At 37.3% G+C, this 20,000-nt stretch overlaps 2 protein-coding genes and 2 long non-coding RNA genes across 5 annotated transcripts in view; 3 read left to right on the plus strand and 1 right to left on the minus strand.

Annotated features, from left to right (window-relative positions):
• LOC138028580 (uncharacterized) overlaps positions 1–20,000 on the plus strand; it is a 71,529-nt gene that overhangs the window by 35,626 nt on the left and 15,903 nt on the right. The gene's annotated exons all lie outside the window — the stretch shown is intronic.
• Positions 1,246–4,221, minus strand: LOC138028801 (uncharacterized). Its single transcript, XR_011127726.1, has 3 exons — positions 4,008–4,221; positions 2,639–2,674; positions 1,246–1,268 (listed from the first exon to the last, which is right to left on the minus strand). It is a non-coding gene; the product is annotated as an uncharacterized lncRNA (long non-coding RNA).
• Positions 4,290–9,336, plus strand: LOC138029470 (dedicator of cytokinesis protein 11-like). 2 transcript variants are annotated; one of them, XM_068877196.1, is made up of 4 exons: positions 4,290–4,394; positions 4,635–4,697; positions 5,738–5,800; positions 9,039–9,336. In XM_068877196.1, the coding sequence occupies exons 2-4, from the start codon at positions 4,635–4,637 to the stop codon at positions 9,213–9,215; spliced, it is 303 nt and encodes a 100-aa protein (XP_068733297.1). In that variant the 5' UTR covers positions 4,290–4,394; the 3' UTR covers positions 9,216–9,336. The 2 variants fall into 2 exon arrangements, 1 of the variants encoding a protein (XP_068733297.1); XR_011127883.1 differs by lacking the exons at positions 4,290–4,394; positions 5,738–5,800 and having other exon boundaries at positions 4,546–4,697.
• LOC138028864 (uncharacterized) lies at positions 15,162–18,724 on the plus strand. Its single transcript, XR_011127747.1, has 3 exons — positions 15,162–16,970; positions 17,789–17,920; positions 18,594–18,724. It is a non-coding gene; the product is annotated as an uncharacterized lncRNA (long non-coding RNA).

Raw genomic sequence — 20,000 nt, forward strand, 5'->3', positions numbered from 1 at the left:
CTCACCTGTCAATGTTTTGTGTCTGTGTGTGTCTACTTACCAATGCTTACTTATGGGGACGTGGACATAGTTACACACCCGTACTGTGGGGTCCGTTCTTTTTGTGAGGACCAAAATCAGGTCCCCACATATAAAAGCCCTTAAAACTCTACTTTATGGTCAGAAATTGCCTTTGGAGTCCACAAAGTAGAGATGTCCTCATAATGCAGTTTTGTGTTAAAAATACAGACTGGTCCCCATAATGTCAAAAAATAGTGCGTAACTAAAAAGTTGACTTTTTCAATTTTTTTTTCTTTGAGAGGTAGCAGCTTAGTGTAAAAAAAAAAAAAAAAAAAAACCTCACATCGTTTGTTCTGGAAAAATGCCTTTACCGTGCGAATACATACGGCATTTGATCAAGCAGATACACACAATTCCATCTGTGATTTTGCAATATTTATTCTTCTAACAATCACAATCAAACAGTAGTTATTAGGGCAAACTCAGAAATCATAATGTCAACTCATTATTTTGTCAGGAAACAGTAAATGTACGTAGCTCTGTTAAAATGGTGTTTGCACTGTACTGACGATGGAACTTGACCTTTTCGAAAACTCACTTGTCTCATAATTATGTACGTTGGCTATTCCTGTTGAGAGCTGGGACACTTAATTAACGGTGCCATTTAGTCATTACGTAGTTTTCTGTAGTAATGAAATACTAATTTTGACATTCAACTTTCCCAGCCACTTGTAGGATCATTGGGAAGTGTAACAAAAAACTTGGACAAGTGGCTGAATGTCAAAATGAGTATTTAGTAATTAAGTCCTCAAAATCCTCGCCGTTCCCAGTAAAATAACTACATGTATACAAACAGTATGTCTTGGCATTTTTGCTCTAAACCCTTCAATTTGAGGGGTTAAGAATCCAGGGCCCGGTTGTTCGAAAGCCGATTAACTTAATCCAGGATTAGTGTAAACTTTTGTTTCATGTTTTTAACTTTTTGGTGAAAGTTTCTTTCGTGTACCTTTGTTTTTCAAGATTGGCTTCTTCTAATGTAAAGTTTTGCCAAATATCAGCGTTGAACAGCATTTAGGAGAAGGGAAATAAACTCCTCGGTTACTGTAATTTTTAATCTGGGATTAACGTTAATCGGCTTTTGAACAACCGGGCCCAGATCCTTAAGCCTTGAGTGGTCAAAGTCTCCTCACCCATTTTCTTATATTTAGCACAAAATTAAATTCAGCTTTACTATTCTAAAACAAGACTGCATATACCACCATGACTAGCTGCAAATAAAATCACGAAAGCCAATCATTTCCAATCCTTGCTTAAACCCAGTACCAGTGGCGAAAAAAACCAGTGTTAATACAGATCATTGAATGGTGGTCATTCCATCATTATGTTTATCATTAGAATCCAAATTGAATGACCTTGACAAAGTCATGTAAACTAGTCCTGGGAATAAACAGATCTGTTTGGTACAAAAAAATTAATATTGATAACCTTACTGGGATAATTACATGCTACAAACAAGACCAAAACCACTGCAATGACTACTTAGCTAGTTCCTTCCTAAGTTATAAGCTGACGTACATAAAATTTCAACAAACACAAATACAGTCGAAGTTCTCACGGCGAGCACTCCTGTAAGCAACCAGCTCTAGCCACAACCACCAAAACTCTCTAATTGAAAACTCTCAAAAGGAACCATTCCCACAATCAACTGTGACCACCTTTGGGATTACCAAACTGGACGTTTCCATTATTTTTAAGCTCTCATAAGGACGGTGCCTACTATTCTTATTGTGCATACGTTAATTCTGCGCATCTCGAGATACTCAGATTTCCTATGGGTAGTGCTTAATTTAATACAGGCTGGGATATTTTGCGCGGTTTAAAACTATGCGAAGAAAGCACAACAGTTACTTAGCAAGTTCTCTTTGTATCCAAAAAGAAAATTAGGGGTAGCCACACATTTTTCAGAGATAACTAAGCTTCATTTTGGAAAAAAACACCATACATTGCTTTGTATTTTAAAGCTTTGTATAAATATTGTTGATTACTTATCTTTGGAAAATTCGTGGTTACCCCCAATTTTCTTTTTGGATTTCAATAACACTTGTTAAGATCTGCTTTTCCCGCATATTCAGTAAGCCACACAAAAATACCTTTGAATTAATAGTAAGCACCCTCCAAAAGCGACCACTCAAAGAGTGATCTAAAATGTAAGAATATTTTGGCAGATTTTAATGAGAGTAAAGAAGTTTCCAGTTTTTGTAGGTGCATTCCCAAAAATTCTATTCTGTAGGCCTATAATACAAATTTACAAATCACAATTTTATTGCTTATAATTCTCAAGGAACCAGCTCTACAGTGAGTAAGTTGTGACTAAGTTGTGACCACTTTTTCAAATTCCCGGCTGGTTGCTTACGAGAGCTTCTAATGTAGTACTCTCTAAAGTTTCTGGATATTTTGTTGTTTTCTATAATTATGTTTAGCCCTAGTGAACTCTCCCTCTGACTGCAAGAGAATTGCCACAAAGAAATATTTATTAAAACAATAATTTTAACTAATGCAACTTAATTAATTAAGTAATCTTAAGTTTTTGCTTTGGCCGGTTAATCCATCTGTTCTGCATGTATAATATGGCTTTTACCTCCATTTCCGGATATTTAAAAGGATTGACATGAAACTGAAAAAAAAAACAAAAAAACAAAAACAACAGGTAAAATTAGTAACTGTTCTATTTGTTATTTTATGCTTATTCCTGAACTAAGTATGCCATGTGGTTCCCTTAGTAAAAGCTATATCATTCTGCCACTTCATAGTTATTCAAAAGAACATAACAGTACCACAAATTAAGCATGTAACAATAAACCCTTGTCACTATGACAGAAAGCAAGTGGTGGCCAAAAACCCTCATAGCCAATTATTTACCAGTCTTTTAATAGGTTTAATAGGCTAACAACTTAAAGTACTTTGGATCGTCAACAAGGAAGTTAAACAAAAAATGGCACATGAAACATCCCATAGTGTTGGTCATAGCCACTCAAGTTCTCAAGTAATCAGATCATACAATAACTTACTTTACATACACTGTACATACATGTAGACCTGAATGGTTAGAAAATCATCGACTGCATGAAAATGGTGATCAATGATGATAATGATGATAAAACTTACTGTCATTTTAAAGCTTAACCAAACCAACAAGATTCTCAGGTGACAATGAAGAACATATGGCAAATAAAAAATATAGATATATTGTGACCAGGATTAATTCACTGTTTCAGAAATACCAATCACTCAAGATTTGAAAATGGGAGAGTTTTTCGTTTGTGTCAGCCCTTACCTCTTGCTCAACAGTCCCCCCCAGCACCTCTCTTCCCCCAAAATATGTTGCAATGTTAGGCTTCCTGAGCTGATGACAACAATTATTATTATAACAAAAGGTGAGAATAAGAGGCCTTTTTGTCCCGAATTCCAGGCGAATAACCCAATGAAAAATGCAATCAAAAACAGTTGCCAGTGCTCCAGGCTGTGACTGTTTTCGTTACCATGGCAAGTAAAAAAAGCAACATTTTGGTGCCTAAAAATTGGAGCTAGTCACCAATTTGGTGACCTGTGTTCCATGGTCGTGTGCCAAGCTGTAGTGTTTTTATCAGTTCACGTCTCGAAGTAACTGGCAGGCAGGCACCTGTTACATTTCCCAGTTTAACATGTTTTTGCTGGGACATGGCCCGTTTTTGGCCGGTCAAATTTGAAAAATTTGAACAATCATAACTTTTGCAATAGTGACCCCAGGTTGCATGAATGATGATGATTACAGTAACATGAATAATGTCCCTCATTATGGTCAAATAGTTCCAAATTAAATATTCTTAAGTGCAAATGACCAAGAATTTGACAATTCTGACTGTTGACCAACCATTATTTTCAAGTCCTGTAAGTTATTATTTGTGGTCTTGAGCTTAAAGTGAGATGGCATGAAAAATTATTTAGGGATACATCTTAGTGACACTTACCATTTAGCGATGCAATGACTCTCATCGAGACACATCTTAAAATTATTTGTTTCAATTAGCATGTCGAAACAGGTCGTATCAGTGATCCGTAAAATACTCTGACCTTGTGGTGGAATTCGATTTCAATCAGATGGGAACTCAAGGATAAAAACTTTCTCGAAATAGATAATATCTTCTTAGATGACATTTTAAATTACTGGTTTATGGCGACGAAAACAAAACTTGGTAGCCGCGTTTGAATGATCCCAGATCCCTCCCCCTCGCCCCCCACCCCCTCCACCCGCAAGATTTACATTGATAGGTGCATTATGAGCACATTGGTCAATCTGTTTCAATTTCATAAAGAAAGATAGTTATTGCTCCATTTAAACAAATGTGGTTAATATTGTAAGGGCATAGTCACTTCCTTGCATGAGGGGGACATATGGATTTGCGGTGTTGATGGTTTTTTCAATGCGGTGATGCGGTGAATAAAATCTCAATTTGCGGTGTTGGGGTGATCGCAAACCCAACGGTGTGGTGTTGCGGTGTTCATTGCTGCAGTTCTTTAAAATCCGGGTGACATCACATGGGCATGGTCCCTTTGGTATGATTTTTGATCATTCTAATTTTATATTTGTGCTGTAGATGGGGTTTTCACGTCTCGGGATTGTGAAGAAGTTGCATGTGCAGAGGAAGACAGTAGCCAAGGTACAGTTCATCAAGCCCTGATTTATGATGCTGAGATAGTAGACGTGACCATCCAGTGGCAACTGTTTTTCATTGTGTAATGCTGCATGGGGTAGTACGCTAGTTGACAGTTGTTTTAGCCCAGCTTTTGCTGTGCGAAGTTGAATTAAGCCCTTGGTGTTAGGCAAAATAAATTTTACTTAAAGTTAAAAGAAATGTCATTTTTTTCTTATTGTTATTTTGTTTTGTTTAATCGTTTTTTCAGCCAGAGATAATTTCTTAATTTTTACCATGTTTTATTCTGGCTGTGGCCCTTCAATATTTTCACGTTTTTTGAGTATCATTGTGGGATCAATACACATGTACCTCAACTGTTTTCTCTCGCCATGAAAGATACCCGGGGGGGGGGGGGGGGGGGCCAACCATATGAAACAGTCGGGGGTGCTCATCGGAAATTTTTAATTTAAACCCAAAAAGAGACCAAAAAAGGGGTGGCTTAAGCAAATTTTGACCCCTAAAAGAGACCGTTTAAAAGCACAAAAATACGACACGCAATGAGTTTTAATGATAAAAAGGCATAATCATCGAATGCTTTTATCTAAAAAGAAAATTTAAAAGGAAATTTGACTTTTGTTTCTCTTCGCGTAATTCTGTGTTACTTCGCGGAACCCTAAACGAGACCTTGGTGGCATAAAATATTGGCGCTTTGCCCGGAACACCCTAAGCGAGACCAAAATCCAAAATTTACACCCCTAAGCGAGACGACGAGCATCCCCGTCTGTTTCATATGGGAGTCCCCCCCCCCTCCCCCCCCAGGGAAAAGATAACTGTACATTGCTTTTGTTACACAAAATTTGTGTAACATTATGGGGACATGGTGGGTCTGTAGCATCAGGAAAGAAAGATATTTATAGCTGCCATTACACGAATTTGGGTAGCATTGTGGAGACATGGTCACTTGCTTGCATGATGAAAGATAGTGAAACATTGCTGCTATTATTGAAAATCTGGGAGACATGACAGGGGCAATTGGTTCCTTGACTATTATTTGTTTGCTGTAGATGGGGCGGTCATGTCTCGAGATTGTGAAGACATTGCATGTGCAAAGGAAGACATTTGCAAAGGTATACATGTATGTACAATTTAGGAATGATATGGAACATGCGCCGTGGCAATTAGCTGCTATTTTTGACGACGTCGACGATAGCTTGTACCTGTGGGACTACTTATATAAGGATATAGTTAACTATCACCTCCCAACTAGGAATGCTAAAATAAGATGCAAATCTTTACCCTGGATTTCTACTTACATAAGGAAGCACATAAATCTTCGCTATAAGTTACTTAAAGAAGCCAAGTCATCTCAAGATCAAGCCAAATGGAAATTATATAAATCCAAGAGAAATGAAGTAAAAAAGTTGTTAAAACAAGCGGAAGCAGCTTACTGGGAACAGGAATTTAATAACTCTAAAGATCCTAAGCAATTTTGGAAATTAACCAACAAGATTCTAAGGAAAAGTACGGATAGTACTATTGGTCCTATAATAACTGACAGTGAAGATGTATTAACCAGTGATCTAGAAAAAGCTTCTTACTTTAATGAGTTCTTTATTAATATCAGTGAAGAACTTACAAAGAATTTAGAACCTCTTGATCAAAACACCTTAACTTCTTATGTCACAAGAGTCACTCCTACAAGATGTGACATAGAGTTAAATTGGGAGCTAGTGAAGAAAAAAATTGAAAAATCATCAAACCCGAATAAAGCTACTGGGCCGGACCTAGTCTCACCCAAGGACCTCAAACTCCTTGGGGAATCCTCTATCCATAGCCTGCTGCCAGTTTTCAAGAAAAGTATAGATGATTCAGTTTTTCCAACAAACTGGAAACTCTCACGTGTTAAGCCAGTTCTAAAAAAGGGAGCACCCACTGATATGAGTAACTTCAGGCCCATATCTCTCTTAAGTATTCCAGGAAAGATTCTTGAAGACATCATAAGTGACAGCATAGACAACCACATTGAAGCTCAGGACCTGCTTAGTGACAATCAATGGGGCTTTCGCAAAAATCATTCTACAGAAGGTCTCCTTCTTCATCTTACTGACACTTGGAAGTGGGCCCTAGATAAAAATCTCAAAGTTGGTGTTCTGTTTATTGACTTCAGGAAGGCTTTCGACTCGGTGAACCATACCATCTTATTACAAAAGTTGAAAGCTGTTGGTATATCAGGAAATCTACTATCTTGGATGAGAAGCTACCTGTCAAATCGCAACCAATTTGTTCAAGTTCATGAAGTGAAATCAGACACTAGCTTTATCAAGTTTGGAGTACCACAAGGGTCAATTTTAGGACCTAAACTGTTCTCTCTTTATGTCAATGACTTTCCTGAATTTATAACCTCAGGAGAACTTTATATGTTTGCTGATGACACTACCATATTTACAGTAAGTGATAATATCGACACTATATTTAAGACCATGCAAGATATACTAGATCAAGTTCTTAGTTGGTGTAGTGCTAACAGATTGATTGCTCATGAAACTAAGTCAGAAGCCTTATTATTATCTAAACAAAGATTCATTGGCCCATGGTTGCCTTTGAAGTATGGGGGAAAATTTATTGAATTTAAATCATCATGTAAATGTCTAGGAGTAACTATAGACAGTAATCTTTCTTGGCAAGAACATACTAAAAGCCTGTTAAAATCTTTTAATAAGAAAATAGCAGTCCTCAGAAGAATCAAATTCTTGCCATCATCCATTCTACAGACCATTTATTTTAGGACTGTACTTCCAAGTGTCTTATACGGAATACTAGTATGGGGTTCTTGCTCACCTGCACTAATGGATGATCTTGAGCGTGCTCATATACGAGCTTCTAAACTTATTTACAAACTTTCAAGAAATTCGAATGCTGATCAATTAAATAAATTGAAAGGCTGGAACAATTTATCATTTTTTTATACTAAGAGACTGTTAGTAGAAGCTTATAAATCCTACTATAGATACAATACCAATGTTTTAAATGATCTAGTGATGTTAAAAGAATCATCTTACTGCCTGAGGAAATCCATGAATATCAAATTTCCAAGTCCTAAATCAGAAATTGGCAGGCTGACATTTAGGCATAGAGCTGCCATTGCATGGAATTCACTTCCTGACTCGATCAAAAAGTCTTCTAGCCTAGAATATTTTAAAAAAAGACTTAGATCTAGTAAGGACTTAATTAATACTATAAGTTATAATAAGGAATCTTCCATGATAAGAAACAGGAACGAGGAAGTTTTTTATTGATCTTATCTTAATTAAACTGTGTCTGAATTTTTAAAATTTTGATGATTATTTTATTTAGTTCTTAACCATATTCTTAAATTGTAGTTCATAGTGCTATATATTTATATTTGTATTATTATTATATTTATTATTTATTTCGGTTGTTTTTCTATTTATTCACATGTACATACTTTTGTCTTAAATAGTAGATAGGCAGGTCCACATCAGGACTTCAGTTTTGCGCATTCTGTAACCTGCGTTATCAAATAAACTATGTATGTATGTATGTATGTATGTATGTATGGGTCAAGCCAGTTAGATTTAATATAATGCTCAGATACATGTAGTACACATGTGACTTGTGGCAGAGCATTTTTCGTTGTGCAACGTTACATGGGCTATTATACTTAAACCTCTTCAACTGCATTTTATAACCATAAAAGACAGAAGAAGCACATGACTGCTTTTTCAAAAAATTGCGGGGAACATCCTAGGAAAATTGTCACTTGCTTATGCTATATGAACAGTTTGTTGAATTACAGTCTTTTTGCTTTACTGAATGCAAGTCTGCAAGCGTGCAAACCTTCTTTCAGTGTCAGATCTTTATAATTAAAAGAAGTTACAACCCCCCTCCCCCCAATCTTTGCATTTCTTTCAACAATTGTTACATGTATATGTCGATCAGCACTTACACTTACTTATGTTGCCCCTGCTCTCACTTGTTAGAAACTGGACCAAATAATGCAGCTCATGTTGACTTCCTTATGTTGCTTGCATTGTAAACGTAACTGTTCACTTGTATGTACATTGCGTTCATTAAGTGTTGTGCCTACATGTAAATTTATGGACCAGTGCTTGTCTTACTGGAAATTGGGCTTTTAACCCATTCATCCCTGATTAGAGTCCCCCATTGACAACTAAAATTGTCTGGCTTTTAAAGACAGAGTACATGTAAAATCTGTATTTTGTCTTGACAACTTAAACAATGAAACTTTGAGAGCCTGTAAATTTACCAACGCAAATTAGCAGCATCTAACTTGATCAAACAAAAATTAATGAGGTGTTTTCTGTGTTATTGATATGTGATTAGATAATAACTGATCCCAACCAAGAGGTTTATTTGGTGGTCAGAATAGAGAAAGTCTTACAGGGCAGTATCGGTTCCTGTGTTGAAGCATACGGCTCAAGTCTGGAGACACCAAGAAACTTCACAGTACAGAAGGCACACAAACTAGCTGAGATCTGCTGCAAGAACCTGGGTCAATAATTATTCTGGTATGCCATTCGGATGGACAGCCAGGTGAGTCTGAAGTACAATGTAAGTGTAGCTCTGTAGTTAGGGCATCAATAATTATTAATAATTATTATGGTATGCCATTCGGATGGACAGCCAGTACAATGTAAGCGTAGCTCTGTACAGTTAGGGCATCAATAATTATCAATAATTATTATGGTATGCCATTTGGATGGACAGCCAGGTGAGTCTGAAGTACAATGTAAGTGCATAAGCTCTGTAGTTAGGGCATCAAAGTACATGTATACCGTGCCAGAAGTTGTGGGTTGTGAACTCTAGCCAAATCAGCACTTGGTGTCTCTGAATACACGTACAATAACTCGTGAGAAATTACTATGTTTTGTTATCACATTCAACTAAAAGTAGCCAGATTTTCTTGTCCTGAATACATGTACATGTAACTGATGAGAATTTACTACATTTTGTTATGATCGACAACTAAAAATAGCCAGATCTTCAACAACAACAACAACAACAACAATAACAGTTCTTTATTGGATCTAAAAAATTCTAATTTTTTGATTTAATTTGTTTTACCTACTAGTTGTGGTGAATCATTTTACTATCCTGAGTACAATGCATAATGTTTTGAAATGAGCTCAAGGTTAAAAAACAGAAGGAAGGAATGAGCAATAAAGTTTTGGTTTTTTCTCTGAGAAAGGAAAATGATGGGAACTTATTTCATTGAAGTACATGTGTCCCTTAATTGATGGAGTTTGTTTTTGTTCTGGTCAAAAACCTACGAAAAGGGCTTGGTCCTTGACCTCAGTGTTACAAAATGTATCTAAAATATACATTGTATTTTGTGTGGTTTGTTTTGTTTTGTTTTCTTTTTTAGACCGTTGTTCAATACTGAGGGGGAACTGGACAGTAGTGAGATTTCATCAAATGAATTTACAAACAAGTTGGCATTTTTTTCGTTGTTGATGGCATTTGAAAGAACACCTCTGTTGCTCTATTGACCTCTTCAGAATGTGCATGTACCGCTTTAAGAGGAAAACTTCTAATTGAGCAGCTGCCATTTTGCCTGCACAAGTTTCTCTTTTTTATGTACTTAAAAAATATGACATTTAATTTAGACATTTGCCATGCAGTTACATATCTTGGGTGTGACTAGATTTTTTTTGTTTCAACCGAACAACCTTTGAGGTGGTTACATGTAGGTCGGTTGTTAACATACCAGTATGCAACACAAACATGTGGTTATGAAACCCAGTTTTCTCTCACTGTCATTTACATTATCCTTCTTCCTGACTTACTTAGAATTCACCTCCAAGAAATGACAGACTGATCAAACACTGTTTTGTCCATTAGAAGTTTGTTAATTTTGTGCTTTTTTTTAAATAACAGCAACCATCTAGAAAGTTAAATCAACTCCCACAAGGCAGGTCTAAAACACAGGTCACATTCCAACAGGTCAAGACTGAAATTCCTTTCCCCCCTCAGATGGAACTCTAGCCAAATCAACACTTGGTGTTTCTGAATACATGTACAATATCTGATGCTCAAGAAGAATTATTACTACATTTTGTCATCACAACTAAAAATAGCCAGATTTTTTTGTCCTGAATACATGTACATTAACTGGTGAGAATTTACTACATTTTGTTATGATCACGACAACTAAAAATAGCCAGATCTTCTTCTTGTTTTTGACAACAACAACAACAACAACAACAACAACAACAACAACAACATTACTGCAACAGTTCTTTATTATAATTACTGTTACAGTGATAAAATAATTTGGCAATTGCAGAATAAAAATTGCACCTCAAAATAGAAATGATGAGTACACAGCTAGCTACAGCGTACATGTAGCTATAATTATACCAACTCTAGTACCAAAACCTCAATGATCTGTATCAGTTGGAACCTGCATCCCCCAACAAGACACTATTTCCAAAAAAAAAAAGAAATAGAGTTCTGTTTCTGGAATGTTAAGGGCAGGAGAAAAGATAAAATACAGTAGTGTGGGTCACTCAGTCTGTCATGTTTATTATTTCGCTTCGTCTATTGAAGCTATCGAGAAATGAAGATAGAAATGTGGACGCAGACTCTCTGAACGGTGAGAAGCCTGTCAAGGAATATTAACTATTAAAGAGAATCTTGAACAGATATTTGTTTATGTGCAGAATACATCGAAGCATAAAGTCTACAAATACCTATTTTACCTTCAAATACATAACATTTCAAATTCCTTTTTCTGTGAATCTTCCATTACTTGAATGTGTTACATGTGAACCTTATAGGCAGTTACTGGTACTAACTATAAACTTTCAAATAACTGGTTCCTGGTTAACCCAATTTATTACTACGACTCACCAGTGCAAAGACTGATTGTTTACATTACTAATTAACAACAATATATCACTTTTAAACTGTTTCCCCAGTGTAGCAGCCCCGATGCAATATTTTACTGAGCTAACATTTTTCCTCAATCCATCCAGCACTGATCACTAATTCTGATCAACAGGATGATGAATCAAGTAAACATCACAGAAAAAATCAAAAGAATCTCCATCTGCAGGTGAGAGTCATATTTAAATGACTGATCAGGTTCTCATCAAGGATTTTTATTTTAGACAAAAGCAGGCTTATAGTGCAGCCTGGTATTGTGTACTTTTTTGAAGGGGTTTGCTCATTGTGCACCAAAGTCGTAAAGTAATGAAATACATTTATATATTTGACAAGAAACAAGAATTAAGAAACCGCCATGAAAAACACACTGAAGACTGCATGTCAATGAGCTGATCTGCTCCATTTCAGTTTGACATACAGCTGTAATATAATTGTAAAAAAGGCTTCCTTTACCAGGGCGTAATGCTATCATGCACCTCCAAAACGGTATATTAATGTCTCTGTTCCTTATGTTTGTGTGCTAACTTCTAGTTATGATCAAACATTGACTCCAGTTGGCGTTAATGGGGGAGCACTGCCTTGCGTTAGGTTAGCCTGTGCGACTTCCGGCGATTGTGTGACAAAGGAACCTCACTTATCTCCCCAGCACTACGAGCTGAATGCAAAACAGCACGTGCTGGATCGGACAAGAGTATCGGTTAGCAGGCGATATTCAAAAGGCAACGCAGCCAACAAGCTTGGGGGAAGTCGCTGCACAGACTTAACCGCACCACACAGGAGTGTCCCAAGTTTATTGACAGACAACGAGACCCAATCTCGACTCCAATGGGTGGGTGGGTGGTAAAAATCAAATCGTAACCACACTAACATAAAGAGAGCTAACTGCGCTGAACAACAGAACATAAGTGATCTCTAAATAGTTTTCACATGCTTTTATAGCTAGACAAATGTCTGCTGGCATGGCCAGTCGGAAGAGCTGTACTACCAGAGAACTTGGTGTTACACGTACCAACTCTTAGCCGTGAATAGAGCTTTGAAAAAAGCGCCAATGCCGTTTATCGTAGTAGCCTGCTAGAGACAACAAAGCTGCGAAGTTCGAAGCAAAAATACAATAAATCCTTAGTGTTTGCTGACCTTGGCAACTAGACGGCACAAACGCTACATTGAAAACAGAGCCGCCATGAAAGGGCTACAGATAGTATTGTCACGATCCATTAACTACATTTTACTTGGCAATGCGTGACAGTAAAATTGCCTTTAAAAACACTGCCTGCACTCTTGCCAACAGCCAATTTTCTTTTGTCAGGGCTGTCTCTATAATCTCAAGACAAGTATTATTTCGGACGTATACATGTACATGTAGCATTACTTTCAAACTCCCTCAGGTTGGACATGCCAAACACTTTTTCACTATGACTTATAACCTCTATACAAAACAATGACAAATAACTAACAGTTTGGTAAACTTGCGCTTTTTTTTTAAATATGCGACAAGGTTGTATAATTTACTCTTTTTTCTGAATTATATATAGCTGGGATGACTAGTACAACAGAGCAAATTCTGAGAAAGCGATAGCACAGTCAACATCAAGAGTTTAGTGCAGAGTTTTCACAAAAACACAAATTCCTGACAACAAATAGATAATACAGGTTCTTTTAGTCCACTTTAATGTAAATTGTACACTTCTGTCTGTATCTGCTGTTTGACTGGTAATGATGTAGAGTGTAGCGCTTAAACAAAACTACATGTAACAAGGATTTTGTGACATCAAGCCAAAATTAATGTATTTATAAAATAATTAGCCAGGATAGTACGCGCAATCTCATTTGTCAATAGCTGTGTTTAGATGAGAGTATGGAAACACGGCTGTGACATCACACAAATTTTGGTTGGTTATGTATATAGTCAGACGTGCGTTTTGATTGGCTGGTAGGAAATACATGTATGAGTGTGTACCAAGAAAATTGGTTTCAATTTAGAATTTTAAAAAACCAGCATTTTCCTTCATTTGTCGAATTATCTTTGAGAAATATTTTATAAAAGCAATAGAGGACTTTTTTCCGTGTTTCCATAGCCTCACCTAAACACTCGGGCGAGTTGGGAGAATTCTGGACAGTTACGCAAACCCAATTAAGACGCAGTCGAGGGTTTGCATAACTGTCTGGAATTCTCCCAATTTCCCCGATGTTTAGATGAGACTATGGAAACACTGAAAACGTCCTCTATTGCTTCTAAAAAAAAATACAGTATACAGTAACCATTCCCAAGCTGAGAGTGAGTCACTTGCAGATTCTTACTCCCCCGATTGTGGGTGCTTCATGAAGGTGTGCTTAAATTTTTGGGGGTTCAGGCTCGACACTCAATGTGAATAAAACAGTAAAAACCTGATCAAAACTCTATCAGGGCTCGAAATTAACGTTTTTAGTAAGGCGCCAATTGGCGACTGATCCAAAAATTTTGGTCGCCAGATCTCAACTTTTAGTCGCCATTTTTTTCACTGATATTTTTTTCTTCATTTTTCTGATGATCATGTACACATGCAATCTTCTTCATAGTCCTAAGTTTAGGTACACGTAAGCTTCTAAGACTGAGATACTAAAACTTAAAAGGAAGCAAGGGCTCGTAAAACATATCATTACGCATTACGAGGTAAATAATCAATGTGAAAGCAGCTTTAGTCACGTTTCCTGTGCTTCCTCCGCTTTTGTTAAGTTTCCATGTAACATCGAGTCTATAGCTTACATAAATAGACGAACCTGAACATAAACAATCACCAGTTTTCCATATTTTCAGCGCTAAAAAGCCAAGGCTTCGTTGTGAACTTCACGCTTCAATGATTGCACGTGTTGTTTAGTGCGCCCGCAATACCAGCTGCTGAATCAAACATGGCGCTCGATTATGAAACATGGAGATCACGGGCACCCAACGAGAATTTAGTTCAAAACCACTTAAACATACAGTTTTTAAACGTATTTTGGATTTAAACGGTAGATAGAGGCATATTTTTATCCCCTAAAATTTTTTCATCTGTTCGGATTTCCCAGCTGAAAGTCTAGTGCTCCGAACATTATAAGGATCAAAACTTACCTTTTCGAAAATTTCAGCCAGAAAAAAGGCTCCCGAAAAATCTAGGTGACCTTTTTAGGACAAAAATCCGTTAAAAATGGGCAATTATACATTTTGTAGATGTTCGAAAATCCTAGGACAGGCAGGGAAGCCAGAAATTTTAGAACAAATGTTCCGAAAATTCTAGATCTCAAATCGTCTTCCGAACAGATATTTTCCGAAAATTGACGTTGGGTGCCCCTGATGGAGATCGAAGAGCCAGAAGAGTCGTAGGTTTGTTTTGTTATTTCTGTGCGCATAAATCGTGCATTTTATCCAAAACTACGGTTGATTTGCCTTTGAGGTTAAAAGGATGAAGGAAAAAGGTGAAGGTTAGTCGCCCACTGGCGACTAGCTCTAAAAATCTAGTCGCCAACGCTTGATTTTTGGTCGCATTGGCGACCAGTGAGTCGCAATGTCGAGCCCTGTCTATACTAGTTGTTTTATTACATTGATAATGTCAACAGCTAGAAAGACAGTCAGCACAATACCAGAATATACGACAAAAGGCAGGCATGCTATTCCTGTAAGAAGCTGTTCCCCAAGATACATGTAGCTCCACACTACCAGGCAGTTCATGCAAAGGAGAGTGAAATGGTAAAGGCATTGGCTTTCCCAGTAAAGTCAACTGAAAGGAATTTAAGGGAACTAGAAAGACTGAGGCTGCTGGGGAATTTTCATCATAACACTGAAGTCCTTCGAACAAATGTTGTTACACTGTAGCTGATAGAAATGAGATGCCAGATTGAATCAGAGGCCATATCACCAGATGAGTTCTAGCCTTGCACCCACTGCTACGGTTTTGTGCGGCACAATGAGCTTTGGTGGCACAACAAGACAGTGCTCTTTTAAATAGATCAAAGAAGGTGGGGAAGATGAAGGTGAAGAACACAGGTCAAAAAAAATTGACAACAACAAAGCAGATTACTCTTGCTATCTCAGAAGCCAAGTCAGTGCAGTCTTCCTTAATGAGACCATTGCGTCTATGGAATCTGATGAGATTACAATTGCTGCCAGACATGATGATTTGATTCTAAAGTGTGGAACTCATTTGGCTGAAAAAGTTGGTAGTGAGCGACTCCATGAGGTGTCTTAAGGCATGAGGCAGTTAGCAAGACTACTTGAGATCTAGACCTCAGAGAGACGTCAAGTACTGAAAGTTCTGGTCTGGAACATCAGTAAAATCAGTATGCGGTTTTGATCTGAATCTGGAAAAACAAGTGCAATGGGTATTCCTTCTTTGGCATTGAAGCTGGGCCATTCCATAAGAAAATGTGCTGCCGTATTGACTGGAAAGGCTCTCAGACAAAAGGACAATGACCTTCTGCCCGATCAACAAAATCTGGAGAAGCTGATGTCTTCTGAATGGAATGAGCACATCAGCCACCACTCCTTGTCAGCACTTCAAAGAAGAAAGTTTAACAAGATTGAGCTACTCCCTGTCACCAATGATTTGGAAATTTTGAGAAAGTACCTATTGGACCAACTGTCAGTATTAACAAGGTCTTTAGAAGAGGCTTCTAACTTACACGTATGGAAGGAGTTAGCAGTGGCGACCCTTAACCTCCTCATTATTTTTAACAAGAGACGTGGAGGAGAGGCAGCAAAGCTCCAAGTTTCATCATTTGAGAACAGACCAGACTAATCAAGTACAACACTTTACAGCCTATTGAGAGTTGTGCTAAAGGCAGTCAGTACTCTCACTAATTATTTGAAAACTGAAACATAATTATTTGCATTGAAAATTTTCTTGCATTCAAGCTGATAATAATTATACTAGTATTAACAGACAGACATGAGGTTGCTTAGTGCTATAAAGACATCCACAGTGTATTTGAAGCAATTTCATGAATGTGACATACATGTTGTACTGTAGCTAACTCGAGCCATAACTCTGCATTTCCTTCAGGTTAGATATGGTGGAGATAAGGAGAAAGAGGGGGCACAAGGTGCCAGTTCTTTTGACAAAAGAAGTTAAGACAGCAATGCTTTTACTAGTGGAGAAGAGGGAAGCAGTAGGAATTAACCCAAGAAATCCCTACCTTTTTGCAAGGCCAAGTCGAAGCTCAGTTATAGCCACCTGCGTCCTTGGGACTTCCTGAATAGAGTGACCCATGAACAAGGCCTTTAAATTTAAAAAATCATGAGGCCATCACAAGCACTTGCTTGAAGAAAATATATTGCTACTGTTTCTCAATTGTTTGACCTTGAAGAATTAGACTGCTTGGCACGGCACATGGGTCACGACATAAAAATCCAGGGTGAATATTACCGTCTTCTCGAGTCAATGTAATATTGAACTTTCTAAAGGCTCCACACAAACTGCTCCTTCTTCCCACCACACCAATGAATAAACTGTACCATGTAAAGCACAAGGAATGCAATGCATGCACAAATATAACCAAACCACTGACAGCAATTGACTGCAGTCGCTCTTTGTTGTCAACTCAGTTAAACTGCATTTAAGCTCATTAAAATACTTAGGATCCCTAAATCATTAATGACATGTGATCTTCATCTACATCTACATGTTCGAGCACTCTGCAAGGTCCATTTTTGACTTATGGTGCCGCTGTTTCTGCTTAGGTGGCCTTATACATGTACATATACACCATAAAGCCCTTTTAGAGACATTGCTGCCAATGCAAGGCAGCCACTTTTGCTGGAACATGTACATATAAGACAGCTGTTATGATGCTCTTGTGATGATATCTGCAAATGCTCTCTAGTAGAACTGGACAAGGATAAGGATGATAAACTATAATTATGCTCATCACACAGAACTCCTCAACCCAATACAACCGTGATCCTCACCACATGGGGGGTTCAAACTCAACTCTAGATACTAAACATGGGTTCACTATGTTTCTCAATAAATCTTGTCATTGCTGCTGCAAGATATTTAAGTAAAACAACTTCCAAGAGACAATTTTCTTTAATTTTTTGCTTCCCATAATTTTATTTGTCTCTGCAAGGGCAAGGAGATGAGATTCAAATTATTGACAATGTTGCCTGCTTTTATTTTTTGTTAAATTGGTGGCCTTGGGTTTTTAATACACTAGCTGATATCTTCTTGCAGTTGACTCTGGTATTGATGATGATGATGATGATCATGATGATCATGATGTTGAGGAGGAGGAGGAGGAGAATGAGGATGGTGATGACAGTGACGAAGATGGGGAGCTGTCAGAATCAGTAATGACTTCAACAGGTAGGTAATGCTAATTCTTCAAGTTGATAACTTAAGTCACCCTTATCAACTTATCACCCTTATCACCTTATTAAGGCACCCTTCAAGTTGATAAGTCTAATTTACATCAAAACTTTTCTAAATGGGAAAAACGTTCTCCTTTAGAACAGTACGTGTCTGCATGGCTAAAGCCAAAATGTGTGTAGCCCATTAATGGATTTTAAAAGTAAACCGCACCAACATCATTTTTTTCAAAATTAATTTCTAAAGAGGAGATGAAAATGTATGATTACCAGACTTCCGTCTTTGGTTCTTGTTCTTGTTGCTGACCAAAGAAAAAGCAGGCTCTTGTTTTTAAGGACTAGATGAGAGATTGCTTATGAACTTGATTGCCATACTATAAAGTAATGTTACATAACTTTATTAGTTAATATAATTTGTATTGTATTGCAGTATGCAATTTGATTGAAAGGACATTGAGCTCCATTCAATTCTTATTCAATAATTACAGTTGTACATGCTGTTTTTCGATGAGCAATTTACAGGCAGAGTAAACTTGCAACAGCCTTTCTGTGCAGTGCGCCTCCTTTGTGAGTTGTGTGGTGTAAAGGGGGGGGGGGGAGGGGGGATATAGACCTCTCACATATGTTAATGTTGGAATGTTTCATTTTTTATTTTTATTTTTTGCATTGAGGAATGGGTCCTATGGAAAGGTCCTGTTAAAAAACCAACAAGCAAGCTAGTAACAACAGTTTGGACCTTGGGGAATGTGACTGTGAAAGGCAAAATGGATACTTTAACAGCTGAAAATGCACGGACACTGAATGGGTAACGAACAGTTTTGAAATTGTGTGAAGGGTTCGCACGAATGGATCATCACTATTTCCAAACGAACTGCCTACATACATGTACATGTACCATTCAAATAGTTTAGGAAAATTTATAAACGGATCAGTTTGACCAAACTCTTGATCAGCATCGAACGATTAAGTTGCTTTGTTTTAGATGTATCATGTGATCACAAGCTGCAAAAGGCCCATAATAATTGTATTCACAGGTCTTATACTGCTTCTCATAGTCTTATTTATGGTACGAGATAAACACCAGCAAGACCAGGGGTATGCTTTACTTAGATGCATGTACACACATCTCAAAGCTATTGTCTGGGGCAATTTTTACATGTAAATACAGTGTACAGTGTACCTTTAAAAATAATATAGTTACATCAGACTCTTAACTATTAGAAACATTTCTCCATTCTGATTGGCGAATTGAAAAGCAGTTCTAGGAAATTGTTAAAAATCTTGAGAGACTCCGCAAAACACAGCTGGCAATTTTAACAGTTTAATTTATACTCAAAACATTGAGACAGTAAAAACGGAAAGACTTTAAATACATGTAGTATTAATATTTTCGTGCAACTGCCACCTATCAACTCGATCTCAGAATGTTCTAGAAATGTTTAACATTACATCATGTTTCTTAAGATAGCACGATCTTTTCTAAAAATGAAAGGTTCGCTTTCCCCGCCAGAAAATAATAATATCGTCACTGAACGGTTTACAACAATGCGCTGAGAGTGTAATTAAGGTCGCAACAGTAATACTGTGCAGAAAAGAGGTAAATACAGTGCAAAGAGAGGTACAAACCAGCATTGTGATTGGTTAGTTATCAAGTAAATTCTCAGTTGGCCAATGAATTGTCAGCCCCTGAGGGAGCAATCTTTGCGTGATTGCAATGTGAAAATCCCTTCTCGAAATTTTATCTTAGAAATAAATTAAATCTCTTACAGGCACATTGATCTCAAAGTACTGACAGCTGTCACTCCACTCAGAAAAGTTAGATACTTTTTCCCTCAATTGAAGTAAAGCTAAAGACAGATTCTTTCAAACCAAAATACATGTAATGATTCTGATCAGTAAATTCATGACAAGAGTTGGTTATACTTTACTCAAATAATTAAGCTGCCAACTTCAAATTTTATTGAAACCCCCCTTCATGCACATTACACTGTTACACTAACTGGCTGAGATTTAGCATTATGATATTAATTTTTGTCTTTGTTACATCTTTTCAGGGGGTGAAAGGACGAATGTATGGT

Source organism: Montipora capricornis, chromosome 13 (genome assembly GCF_036669925.1).
Source record: "Montipora capricornis isolate CH-2021 chromosome 13, ASM3666992v2, whole genome shotgun sequence".
Classification (NCBI taxonomy): domain Eukaryota; kingdom Metazoa; phylum Cnidaria; class Anthozoa; order Scleractinia; family Acroporidae; genus Montipora; species Montipora capricornis.

Bases quoted from the DNA above. Each gene is read 5' to 3' on its own strand.
- LOC138029470 (XM_068877196.1), top strand. From the start codon at position 4,635: ATGGGGTTTTCACGTCTCGGGATTGTGAAGAAGTTGCATGTGCAGAGG. The intron at 4,698-5,737 runs GTACAGTTCATC...TGTTTGCTGTAG, and splicing joins AGAGGAAGACAGTAGCCAAG to ATGGGGCGGTCATGTCTCGA. The intron at 5,801-9,038 runs GTATACATGTAT...ATATGTGATTAG, and splicing joins AAAGGAAGACATTTGCAAAG to ATAATAACTGATCCCAACCA.